At 43.2% G+C, this 12,849-nt stretch overlaps 2 protein-coding genes across 3 annotated transcripts; one reads left to right on the forward strand and one right to left on the reverse strand.

Annotated features, from left to right (window-relative positions):
- Nucleotides 1-199: 199 nt before the first annotated feature.
- LOC129185928 (uncharacterized) lies at nt 200-4,964 on the reverse strand. Its single transcript, XM_054783610.1, has 6 exons — nt 4,830-4,964; nt 4,450-4,616; nt 4,207-4,354; nt 2,384-2,553; nt 2,086-2,314; nt 200-1,199 (listed from the first exon to the last, which is right to left on the reverse strand). The coding sequence occupies exons 2-6, from the start codon at nt 4,597-4,599 to the stop codon at nt 1,033-1,035; spliced, it is 864 nt and encodes a 287-aa protein (XP_054639585.1). The 5' UTR covers nt 4,600-4,616; nt 4,830-4,964; the 3' UTR covers nt 200-1,032.
- rrp9 (ribosomal RNA processing 9, U3 small nucleolar RNA binding protein) lies at nt 4,179-11,327 on the forward strand. 2 transcript variants are annotated; one of them, XM_054783605.1, is made up of 16 exons: nt 4,179-4,364; nt 5,105-5,473; nt 5,590-5,678; nt 5,753-5,865; nt 5,929-5,996; nt 6,074-6,115; nt 6,196-6,322; nt 7,337-7,461; nt 7,534-7,626; nt 7,700-7,800; nt 8,890-9,024; nt 9,334-9,396; nt 10,394-10,551; nt 10,665-10,744; nt 10,812-10,885; nt 11,161-11,327. In XM_054783605.1, exons 2-16 carry the CDS (start codon nt 5,390-5,392, stop codon nt 11,261-11,263), a joined length of 1,455 nt encoding a protein of 484 aa, XP_054639580.1. In that variant the 5' UTR covers nt 4,179-4,364; nt 5,105-5,389; the 3' UTR covers nt 11,264-11,327. The 2 variants fall into 2 exon arrangements, with proteins under 2 accessions (XP_054639580.1, XP_054639581.1); XM_054783606.1 differs by having other exon boundaries at nt 4,181-4,364; nt 10,394-10,539.
- The last annotated feature ends 1,522 nt before the right edge of the window (nt 11,328-12,849 follow it).

A 12,849-nucleotide genomic window follows, 5' to 3' on the forward strand; every position in this document is an offset into this window, starting at 1 on the left:
AACAAGATCTCTCAAGAGAGGACTGCATCTCTCCTATCATGTTACTCCCTTTCAAAATAATAGTCAAATATCGCCTCGGGTGATTTTGGTCATCATTGCACAGTAAAACATGTCCCAAGAAGCCCAGCCCAACACTGACATCTGCTGGTGGAGGACAAAAGTCCCCAAATCCATGCTGATGGAAGGAAGTGCGTACGAGAGCAAGCAGCGAGTAACCATTCCTAAAGTTTATTATTGGCACAATTGTAGTGAATCACGACAACAACAAACATATACTGTTTATGTGCACGTACACACAGCAGCCAAAACATTAGGTACACTGCGTGGGTATGGATAGTGTTATAGCGCTACCTAGTGGGCAACTTGGTCCATTACAGTTCCATCGCTCGGAAGATAGCGACATGTTTTCACGTGGCTGCAAAATGCTCTCACAAAACCGAGTATTGTTGTCTTTGCAAAGAAGGTACCGTTAGATTGCACAGGTGTACCTAATGATGTGGCCAATGAGCCAAGCTGTGAAGCTCCAGCTAAATTATCACATTAAAGTGGAAAAAAAGGCGCATCTGCAAGGCAAAACCAGTAGGGTTCTTGCTGGGACACGAGACGTGAATGGCGAGGAGGTGACAGTCAGCCATATCGGGCTGGACATCCGTTCAAGTCGACGTAGCGTCCTTGTTGGCTCACAAATGGATACTTGAGGGGGGGAAGCCTCAAATGAGAACACTTGTTGACCGCTACCTACCTCAATATCACGCGTGTGCGCGTTATGTGTAGATCTCCTCGTTACGTAACACTTTCTACATGAGAGCCGTACGCGTTTTTTAAAAAGTGTATTCCTATAAAAGTTAGAAAATAACCTAATGCAAGCACTAAATGTCACTAGTGAATCATCTAGATTAGCAGAGGTGCCTCGTCACACAGTTACAGTACATCACACGCACGCACGCACGCACGCACGCACGCACGCACGCACGCACACACACACGAGAGCAGACGAAGAGGACGAAGGCCAAGGAAGACTACTGACTGGCATCATATCGATGCGTTGTCGGGCAGGAGTGACGCATCTACGCTAGCTTTGTGTTCGCCTTTTACCAAGCCCAGTCTCTTCTTCAACAGTTTGTCCTCGTTGTTCAACTTGGTCCGGATGGCCGTTTTGATCTGGCTGCTGTCCACGCCGAATTTGACCGCCACGTGATCTGGAAAACGAAGCGTGGCCCAAATGAAGGACTTGTAAAGGACGGCGGTGTTCATGCTTTATTGCTAGAAGCAACACCAGAGGGTTGAGGTGTGGCAGTAGCTTAGAATACCGAATAGTGAGCATAAACCTAAAGCTAAAAAATGCAGTGATGCTTATTTCGTCACCTTTTTAACTTATATATAAACTATTTATAAAGCCTTTATAAAGGTCCTCTTACTGTACAGTGCTGTCAAGCTGGATGTGAATGCTGAGAAATTAATAAGTGAAATGACGACTATAAAGCTATACAGTCAATCAATCATAGTACTCCACACCCCGTGCTAATAGGCCCCCTAGCTGCCACATGACTGCAATCTGATTGGCCGCTTATTAAGTGCTATGACACTTTAGCAAAAATATCTACAGTATAACGCTAATCTTTTACAGCCTCTCACACTTCTAGAAGCATGCTGAGACATGGTAGGGAGCACATACAAGCATGTGGAGGTTATACACGCTGCTGAGCCACATTCTGAGTGGACTGGAGTAAATGCATTTATTTTGAAGTAGCCTGTGATTGCACTTTTAGTGTTCAGACATTGTAGGGAGTACATACAGGCGAGTGGAGGCCTTTTGCACAACTGAGCTGTAGTATGAGTTATTGTGACATGCACAGATGTTAGATAAGGCTGTAATGTAATGTTTCCAGCACAGACATTGTAGGGAGTGCATACAGGCATGTGGAGAGCAGACACTACTGAGCCGCATTAGGGGTTCTCTGGAGAAAATTCACAGACGATTAAATTAGCTTGTGATCTTACTTTTAATGCTCAGACAGTGTAGGGAGTGCATACAGGCCACACGCACGAGAGTTGTGCTGCCAAAATAAAAGCTTTAAAACCTACCGATGATGCTTCGGAGGATGTCAGGTGGCAGCTGAGGTTTGTGGCAGTCCTCCCCGGTGATGGTGTTCCTACGTCCCTGCAGAGAGTGCGTGGCCAGGGTCTCTCTGTCGAAAAGCATCATGAGCAGCGCCGAGGTGTACTTCTTGTAGTCTGCGATTTCGGCGATGCGCTCGTAGAGATTCCGTGGAACCCTGAGGTTCTCGGCGAGGTACAGGATGTCGTGGTTGTCCTGAGGGTATGAAAGAATCAGTACGTGGTGACAGCTTCGTCTGACGACAACTGACAAACGAGCGCTGACCTCCGGCATGTCCGCCACCATGCCGGCCTCGTGCTCCGCCAGGAAAGACATGGCTTCGTCTTGAGAGTTGTGCGCCGCCATCACCGGGTCGCCGCCTTGGAGGACGTGATCCAGAGTGGCTCGCAGTTCGTGAGCCGTGTGTCTCATTTGCATCATGAGCGTGTTCATCTCTGCACAGATGCATCGCGTGTTAGCATGTGGCTAGGCCAATGGACTTACGCACAACAATACTGTGGGAAAACACATGAATAACAAAAGTATCGTATTCTCATATGCTCGTATGGCGGCTGGGTGAGTTTATCTACTCAACTGCAGAGAGTATGAGGCGTCTATTAGGAGTATGGCATTTTTTCTTTTTTTAGAGGCGAGGCCTTTATTGGTACAAATGGTACAAATATATGTCTACAATAATATGAAATTATAAAAATGCATAGTTAGTATTAAAGATGCAGGATACAGTATATCTTTTTTTCAAACTGACACCAACAACTTTCTGCCTCTCAAGATCAAAATGATACCAATAACCGACTTTTTTATATCTACTTTTTAAAATTTAGATTAAAGTGTAGTTTGGGCACACCTGGAGGTAAGAAGGACTGGAACAAATTAGGGTTTGACCAACTGTACCTGCTGATTTGTCCTAATCAAATATGACATTACTACTAGCACATCACTACTATCAGGAGAACCAGAGTATAGAGCGGAGGGAGCCACCTGCTGTGGCCCAGCAAGGTGCACTGTATTCGGCCACATGCTCCCAGCAGCCGGTGTGACACCACGGAGGTCTCTGGCAAACCTTTTGCAATTTTCAAACGCCGCAGCGCTGGCATTTCAGGTGACTCAGAAGTTTTTTGTGTGTGCTCGATGGGTTTTTTCCCCCTCTCATCGCGGAGCATTTCGTACAATGTCCGACATCTTTAAGTGAATGAGCTCAGGGGAAGTTACGACTGTCCGCTAACGCCACAGGCAGGAGAAAAAAAAGGAGCGCTTCATTCGCTCACCCGCACAGTACGGGTAATCTTGCCTCATTGGAGCCTTTTTTTAATTTATCGGTTATCAGAGCTATTTTTAATGTGATCGTAATTATTGGTATCACGTCATGATTCCCTCATATTGGCCCCGATAATTCACATTAAATGAAAAGTAATTATTCTAAAATTGCCACTATTAGGCTGTGCTGCTGCTGTGTTTTGTACTATACATGCCCAGCAAGGTGCACTGTATTCGGGTACATACTCAGAGTAGCCGGTGTGACGCCACGGAGCCTTCTGGCAAACCTTTTGCACTTTTCAAATGCCGCGGCACAATAAGCCCCAGGTGTCGTAGCTTTGCCGGCATTTCAGGTGGCTGATAAGGTTTTATTCCTGTGTTCAATGTTGTCCCCCCCCCCCATCGCAGACCATTTGGTATAACCACCACACGAAATGTTTTAAAGTGATTGTTTGTTTACAAGTGAGCTCAGGGGAAGATAGGACAGGCCGTTAATGTCACAGGCAGGAGAAACAAGGAGCGCTTGATTTGCTCACCCACACAGTACGTTTAAAATCTCGCCTCTATAATTATCAGTTATCTGAGCTATTTTTAATGTTATTGCATGTATGATGTGATAATTCCCTCATATCTGCCCGATAATTACCGGCCTGATAATTATTGTGCACCTCTAGTTAGTATAATAAAGATTAAGTTAAAATGTAATTATGATTAAATTATCAGTATTACAACATTGGCTCTGTTGCTGCTGTTTTGTACCATACTTGTTAGTTGTGAAGTTGTGGCCGATACGTAAACAAAAAAGTCTTCCAGTCCTCCTTCCTTCCTCCTACCTTTCAGCTCCCGCAGCTCTCTCTCTGCCAATACTCGACATCTGCGTTCATACTTGAGTTGGGCCTGCAGCTGCTCTATCTTCATCAGCAGGCTGATGGTGTCGGTTCGGATGCCTGGACTCGAACCAACTTCAATCTCTTCAAATTCCTGCAACCAGGTGAGAAAAGAAAAGCACGCCAGTGATGGGCGCGCAGTAGAGAACAACTAATGTTGATGCCCAGTTTAACCCAACATGATCACACCTCGGTGCTGAGAAAGGGGGAGTAAGTGGACTCGTCGGCCAAACCGAACTTGTCTTCCATTGGACCAGCCTCCTGTGGGACCGTGTTGATCTTTAGCATCTTTACCGGCGGTTGGGATGGAGACGCTCCGGCTTCTCTCTTAGGTGGCATAAGGCTTCAACGAAAACCTGCAGAGTGAAGATACATTTTGTCAAGTTGAGGGCAGGGAATGATGTCGTACTTCCACGCACACACAAAAATGGAAAGTTAAGTCCACACTGTGTCCTCAGCTCGACCCCCCCTCTGCTACCTACTTAGCTCCTAGTCAGAAACACAAACTCTCTCTGGGTTAGGAGCAATACGTGCGTTATTAATTGCATAACCTTTCAAATAAACCTCACCTGTCCTTTCAATTTGTCTTGATGAATAAAAGTCTAACGACACCCACTGAGGACAAAGACAATGCAATAAATGGTAATACTGCGTAGTAGAGGAAGTAGTAGTACTACTGCAGTAGTACAGTGCATGGATCCTAGTGTCACAATGTCCACTTTTTATCACCAGCGCTAAGGGTTTGAAGCAAAATTAATGAAGGAAACGTATTTTATTTATTTTGAACATGCGCATGATGAAACTGTAAGGAAAAAGCACGTTGTTTGATTATTTTCTTTTCCAGGCGGAACAAAGCAGCGACCCGTGTCTCCCAGGGGGAAGCATATTTCCTCAGGACTATTTCCTGCTCTTCTAAGACTGTAATACACGCCAATAGAATTCCAGAATTTTTAAAAAGGCGGGCTCAAGTAAGCAGAAGCCAATCAGAGCCAAGATCCACTTCCGCTTCATTTTGTGGTTAGGTTGAACTGCATGTTACCCATGTGGATCCAATGTTGACTTGAATCTTGAGAAAGTTGCGATTTGTCGACAATAGGTTGTGTGTTACTTTATCTTTACGCCCTCTGCCATGTCTTCGCCTTTCTTTATAAAGGCGTCACAGAAACCTAAATTAGGAAAAACGGGGAAAAATGCAACTGTGTCCAAACGCAAGGTAAGTGTGGTGGACTGCTTGCCAGCATCCACAACTGCTAACATACCTGACACTTTAGCACTTTATTATATTTTTACACGTAAACTAGCGTTGTATGTTTTATCATTATCCCATAGGGTGACGGCGATTCTGGTGGTAAAGTAAAAAGCAAGAAACAGAACTTAAAGTACAACGAAGAGATTTCCAGCGACTCTGAGGCAGAGGGGTACGCACACAACTCATGTAAAACAGTGTTGCTTGATGACTTGTTTTTGTAACAACAACCGCCTATGTGATCAGTCCCATCGCTGGCAAGAAAAGGCAGTCCAAAGAGGAACATGAATATGATGAGACGCCACAGGAGAAGAAGCTTAGATTAGCCAAACTTTACCTCAGTCAGCTGAAGGAAGAAGGTAAGCTCTGTACTTTGTTCATAAAGCTACACCTCTACATCTTCATTGCTTTGTCTTCATTAGAAGAAAACAAGGCGGAAGGCGAGTCGTTTGAGACTGACCTGATTGCTGGGAGGCTTCAAGACGATGTGGTAAGAAGTGTCTTGGTTACTCACACACACGAGAAGAAGAGTTAAGTATGTTGTTGCATTGATCTTGTTTTTCACAGCTTGAACAGAAAGGAAAACTTCAGCGACTTATCGCCAAAGATGTAAGTAATACAAACACTCACTGTAATGTTGGAGGGAATTTGACAGTGATTTTCTTTTGCATATTCTGTTTGTCTTTCAGCTAATGCCGCCTGATGCTTCCGAAATCCGTCTTCTAAGAGGACACAAGCTGCCCATCACCTGCCTGGTCATCAGTCCCGACGACAAGTGCATCTTCTCTGCTGCGAAAGACTGCTCCATCATTAAGTGTGGGTACCTTCAACAGACACAATTCTACATTTGCAACGTTTCTTTTTTTTTGTGGAAATTCCTGCTGGAAAGTGTTGTTTTTTTAGGGCTGTCAAAAATAGCACAGTAACAAATTTATTGAATTATGTTAAAATTCTTAGCGTAGTTAACGCATGCGCATCAAGCCACGCCTCTCTGTTATGACGGCAGATGGAGGCACAATAGCGTCCCCCACACAGAGGCTGACGCTCTTTTATAACTTTATTCTGACCTGAACACATCGGCAGTAGTTTAATTCCAACACCATATATGTATCTCCAACTCACAAACACGTCTCTTGTCCGCTTGTCAGCGGAACTTCCTCATTGTCACGAGACGACTAAACAAGGTGAGCTCACAGACACTCCGAACATCACGATAACGTCTTTATTACGCATGTATGTGTGGTCTAAATAAACAGAGTAAGTGGATATTTTTATCACTCACTAATGTAACTCTTACTGTGGCAGTACAATATGCTGCATTTAAGTGTGCTCGGAAATCCCAGAAAATACATCAACACCCAAAACATGGGAATTAAACTTCAATTACGTGATGTCTTTGAATGCAGCCTCTCATGGCTCAGAACATGTGTGCTTCAAATGTTGTGCTACTGTTAAAGAGACTAGTTCGGCACATGTCTTTTCAGACGTGTGTTATCTTTTAGGTTGAGTTAAATTTTCAGTTTCTGTGCATAAAATACAGTAAAAATGGGCGCATTTCACACATAGTTGCAAGTGGAGATTATCTGTGATTAATTAATTTGCAAACTGATTAATTTGATTAAACTTTGGTGTCATTTTGACAGCCCTAGTTTTTTTTGAATGTGAGAATTGTGTATCTAAATCAGAGTAAGGCAGAAATGGGAAGGTTTTTCATTTTCCGTGGAGCTAAAGACCTACGTACCTCACGGTCACGGCTCCTGTGCTCTCGCCACTGGGGTGTGGGGGATGTGTGTAAATTGTCTGCTTTATTTAGTCGTCTTGTTTCTTCAGGGGATGTTGAGAGCGGTAAAAAGCTGCAGGTCATACACGGTGGCAGGAAAGGTACGGAGGATCGCCACGTCGGACACACAGCTCACATCCTGTGTATGTCTATATCGTCAGATGGCAAATACTTGGTGAGGACCACTGCAAGTCCCTCTTAACGTCTTGAAGAAGAGTGCCTAACATGGAAAATGTTCTCCTATCAGGCCACTGGCGACATGAACAAGCTGATCATGATTTGGGAGGCTGAAACGTGCAAACATCTTTACAAATTCACAGGACACAAAGGCCCCGTGTCGGTATGTCGCTCGGCAACAACCTTTTACTTGGTCCTTTTTTTTATTACTTACAAGTTGCCGGTTTGCTTTCTAGGGTATCTCGTTCAGGAAGGGCACTCACGACCTGTACAGCTCCTCGCACGATCGCTCCGTCAAAGTGTGGAACGTGGATGAAAACGCCTACGTGGAGACTCTGTGAGTTATTCATGCGAGCACGCACCCAGCGGGCAGTTTATTGGGTACTCCTGCACAATGTACAAACGATGAGCTGCATCAAAAGATGATAAATGCTCAGTTTGGATCGACACTGTCATAGAAGCATGCATTTAACAAGGTGCTTCATATCGTGGGTGCACTCCACTGCCTCACAATGGCTGTTTTTAATGTCATACTAGTAGCTGATCAATTGAAACTTTCATTTTGAAATTTCAAAACACGTTGCAGTGGTTCAAATCATGCAATGATGGAGTCGGGGAAACAGAAGTATTACAATAAAGTCATTTAGCAATAAATAATCAAAGTTAGCAATAGATAAATTCTCATGGCGCACATTGAGGTCCAAAGGCCAGCGAAGAGACTTAAGACCAGGGGAGACCGGGCCTTTTCCGTAGTTGGCCCAAAGCTGTGGAGCACTCTCGCCCCTCATGTAAAAACAGCCCCCCCAATTGAAAGCTTTAAGTCTCGTCTTAAAACCCACTTTTATTCTCAGGCTTTTAACTCGGTGTGAGTCGTGTGGTCCTCTGTGTCTTTTATTCTTTTGTTTAAGTTTGAATTGGTTTTATTTATTTTAGTTTTTATTCTATTATATTTCAATTATTTATTTTACTTACTTCTTGTATTTATTGCTTTTATTGTTTTTACTTCTTGTTTCAAATATTTTACTGTTTTAAGTGTCTTTGTTTTTATTTGATCTTTTAGTTTTTACTGTAGTAATTTCTACTTTGACTTATTTCTGCTTTTACTAGTCTGTGCAGCACTTTGGAAACAGTGTTTCTAAAATGTGCTATATAAATAAAGTGGATTGGATTGGCAGCAACTATTAAGTTTTTTTCCCCTGATGGGTAAAAAGAAGGCGTCTATTTGGGTTGTGGTGTTTAAGTGAACAATCATTCGGAGCATGGTGTCTATGAGGGAGGAGGTCACCATTTGGGGGAAATTACGTTATGCTTGTGTCAATCAAAACCCCACATTATTCGAAGGGACAGATGGTATTTTTAATTTTTGATACAGCCCATCTCGTGCTTTTCTTGGTCCTCATTTCATGATTTTGATTTGGTCTTAAAGCTTTGGCCATCAGGACGCCATCACGGGACTGGACAGTCTGAGCCGAGAACGCTGCGTGACGGCCGGCGGGCGCGACGGCTCCGTGCGAGTGTGGAAAATCGCAGAGGAGTCGCAGCTGGTCTTCCACGGACACGAGTAAGTGTCTCACTTGGTGGCACTTTTACTATAGAATGACTGCAACTCTGTGATGGCAGTGATCAGGTGGGAACATCGTTATGTTGCTGAATAAAGTGGGAGTGTTCTTATTTAATACTGTGGAAGCCCTTTAAGTTTAAACGTCAACTTAGGTGGGCACTTTTTAATAATAATAAGAAAACGGTGGACCAGGACTTGACGAGTTGGTCCACACAGACGGGTTGTCGACATAAGCGGGACCGACTTAGGGGCATTTACAAGGAATTAATATAATGATCTATTATTTTGCCATGTTTGTGTTTGCTGCAGAGGTTCAATTGATTGCATCCAGCTGATTAACGAGGAGCACATGATCACAGGAGCTGACGACGGGTACGTGGTGTCATCAACGCAACCTTTGTCATATACATATATCTATACAGTCGTCCCTCGCTACATTGCACCCTCACTCTATCGCAGGTTTTCAACAATTCATTAACACACGATTGCTGTTTTGTGGTTGAATACAGCCTATTATTAGTAAAAATACGCATATTTAAGCAACTTGTACATATTCTTGTCCTAAATTAAGCATTTTCAAGCAGGAAAATAGCAAAATGAACTAACTAAATGAAGTACAAGGCATAAGAAGAAGCATTCTAATTGTGAATGTAGTATTCTACATTGGCCACTAGGTGACAGTAACTGTTTGATGAGACAAGCACCAGAAGAGATCACCAGTCCAGGCATTTATTGCAGGTTTAAATGATCTCACAACATAATAATAACACGGGCTACTTTTGGGGCCCTAACCCACGACAAGCTAAAACTCAACTCCAAACTTCAGGCGTCACTTCCTGTCCTCCACACATCTGTCCGCCCGCCACTAAGGTCTCCTCGGGAACACATTTACGCAGGAGTTTTATTTACATCTTAAATGGCTTATTTACTTGTATGTCTACTATATTGGGTAATACAAGTGTAAGCCATTTAAAGTCGCCATTACAATACATTGTTGAGACAATAGCCACTGCAGGACGTACGCTGTCTGGAAAAAACTGCAGGAACTGCTAACGTCTGAGCCTGTTATCTTATTTATGTCTAATTTTCTGTGATTATATCTACTCTATGGTGTAATACAAATGTAAAGGTGACTGTAGGGGTGTTATTTCATGTCTAGAGGGCTCTAATAATGTTTAAAAAACTTACTTAAAAGCTTGTAAACAGGTTTTCTATGCCATAACTACAAAAATATTGCATTTATTCATATTGAATCCTACTTAGCGGAAATTCACTTATCCCGGTCGGGTCTGGAACCAATTAGCCGCAATAAACGAGGGATGACTGTAGACGTGTTTAGTTTTGGTAATGGTGCTTTCCTCGCCCTCAGCTCGGTGTGTCTTTGGAGCGTCAACAAGAAGAAGCCGCTCTGCACGGTGAAGCAGGCTCATGGTTGCCACGGCGATGCCGGGCTGGAGCAGCCCCACTGGGTCGCCGCCGTGGCCGCGCTTCAGAACTCCGACGTTGTAGCCTCAGGTGTCTTTGGCAGTGAGAGTCTGCATGCACACGCTGTGATGAAAGCCTGGAAATGAATGCAAATGTATTCAGAGCAAGATTATACTCACATCTCCTTGAGTGACGTTTTGTGTCATGCTCTCCAGGTTCCAGCAACTCGAAGGTGCAGCTGTGGAAGTGCGGTCAGAATTATCGAGGACTGCAGCCTCTCTTTGACGTCCCACTGGTAAATAAATTCCACTCAGGACAAGTTCCCGCCACGGCGCTCCTGATTTTGCATTCTTCCTTTTCAGGTGGGCTTTGTCAACAGCTTAAAGTTTTCCCACTCTGGTCACTTCTTGGTGGCAGGAGTCGGACAGGAGCACAGGTGATTGAATGCTGCTGTTACCATAGCAACCGCCTGGGATACACAGGTGTCCACTAGATGGCGGTGTTGTCCTTTTTTAATCCCAAGGGGGAATGTGTTTTGCTTGGGACTCACCTGTTATTTAAGATAACGTAGTCTAACAAGCTTGTGATTCCTGTGTAATGATACACGATGGGCATGGGTTTAAAGCTACATGTCAATACCTTTGTCCCGACAGTGTGTGTGCTTGATAGGTAAAATATATTATTTCCAGTTATACATGCTCTTTTATGCAGGTTGGGCCGCTGGTGGCGACTAAAAGAGGCCAGGAACGGGGTCTGTATCATTCCCATTAAAAGGAAACCTCCCAGCCAAGAAGAAGCAAGCCTAGACAACTGAATAGGGGACTTGTTTTTTTTTTGTTCTTTTGTATATTAAAGGCTTCCAACATCTTCTGCTGCAATGCTGCATGTATTTGTTAGTGGTTTTCTCATGGATGCTGCTGTCACGCCACAACATGAAGTCAACAGGACTGCTATAAATTCTTTCAAACAGACAAGCTTAAGAAGAAACATCTGCTGGGAAGTGCAATCACAAGAGAAAAATCATGAAAAAGATAAGTTGAAGCTACTGACACATTTGCAAAAGAAAAATATAACCAAGATCAGCCTTGATGCTGGAATTTGTACAGTTTAAAAAGTATTTTTAGTAAGCCCTATTGGGAACACATCGTTGTGTGTGTGTGTGTGTGTGTGTGTTTGTAGTTTTAATGCTAATGAGTTGAGTTTGTGTGTTTCCAGAAGTGCTATTGTGTACTTTATCCACTTTTTACATGCACAGTACGTCCCAGTTTTTGTATGATTAGGTTTTCATCAAAAAACTTGCCTCGGCTTTTGTACAATATTGCATTGCATGATCGCAGTTTCATGGTTGACTATGGCCTACTATTAGTCCAAAAATATTGAAAGACAAGTTATGTGTCGTGTTGTGGTCACTAGGCATCAGTAATGTGATGAGACGTGACGTTAGATGACATTACCTTTCACACATGGAGACTGGCTACTGAGCCAGCCGAGCCGACATGCCATGACTGACGTGGAAAAAAGATTCTCAACTGGTTCCGTTTGGAAGTGGTACGTTTCTTTGTCTTCGTTCTCCTTCCCCGCTCCGTTTCAAGTACTTTCTTAAAGTTAGAAAAACTAAATTGGAAAGGCTAACTAGTTAGCTCGGTAGCTTGCTATGCTAGCGCAGGAGAGATCTTGTAGCCTGAGCAATCTGATGTAAACAAACAGGAGTGTAAAACTGACTATTGGGGCGTTATTTCACGTCTACAGGTCTGTAATAATGTTAAAACCCGTATTTAAAAAGTCAAACAGGTTTTGTATGCTCTAACTACGAAAGTATTCCAACATCGACTCGTATATCGCTGACCTTCGTTTAACGTGATCGGGTTTACTGTAAATGGAATATTTTCGTAGTTAGAGCATAGAAAAACTTTATGACTTTAGAAATACGGATTTTAACATTATTAGAGTCTGTAGATATACAATAACACGCCTATAGTGACCTTCACACACCTATATACAGTATATTCGTTGTTTACGCCACATTGCACAACTCATACTGCAGGCGCAGCGACTCTAGACGACCACTAGCTAATAAGCTAGCGAGCTAACGAGGAAAAATGCCTCGGTTTTTGTACATGTCGGTTTTCGTCACACCTTTTGGAAAGAATAAACAACAGAGGTTCTACTGTACACTGTAACAATGCGCTTTTCTAATGTAACAGATGCCATATATCACATACTGTATATACAACAACGTATTACTATTACAACACATGGGTAAAACTATCCTGTCCCATATAAACGTTAGCAAGGCTAGCACAGCTATGTAAGCTAAAGTGCTAACATTACACTCAGCAACAGCAACATCATGCTAGGTTTTTCCTTAAAATAAATCCAAGCACAGCTTTTTTTGTGTAT

Source organism: Dunckerocampus dactyliophorus, chromosome 8 (assembly GCF_027744805.1).
Source record: "Dunckerocampus dactyliophorus isolate RoL2022-P2 chromosome 8, RoL_Ddac_1.1, whole genome shotgun sequence".
NCBI lineage: Eukaryota > Metazoa > Chordata > Actinopteri > Syngnathiformes > Syngnathidae > Dunckerocampus > Dunckerocampus dactyliophorus.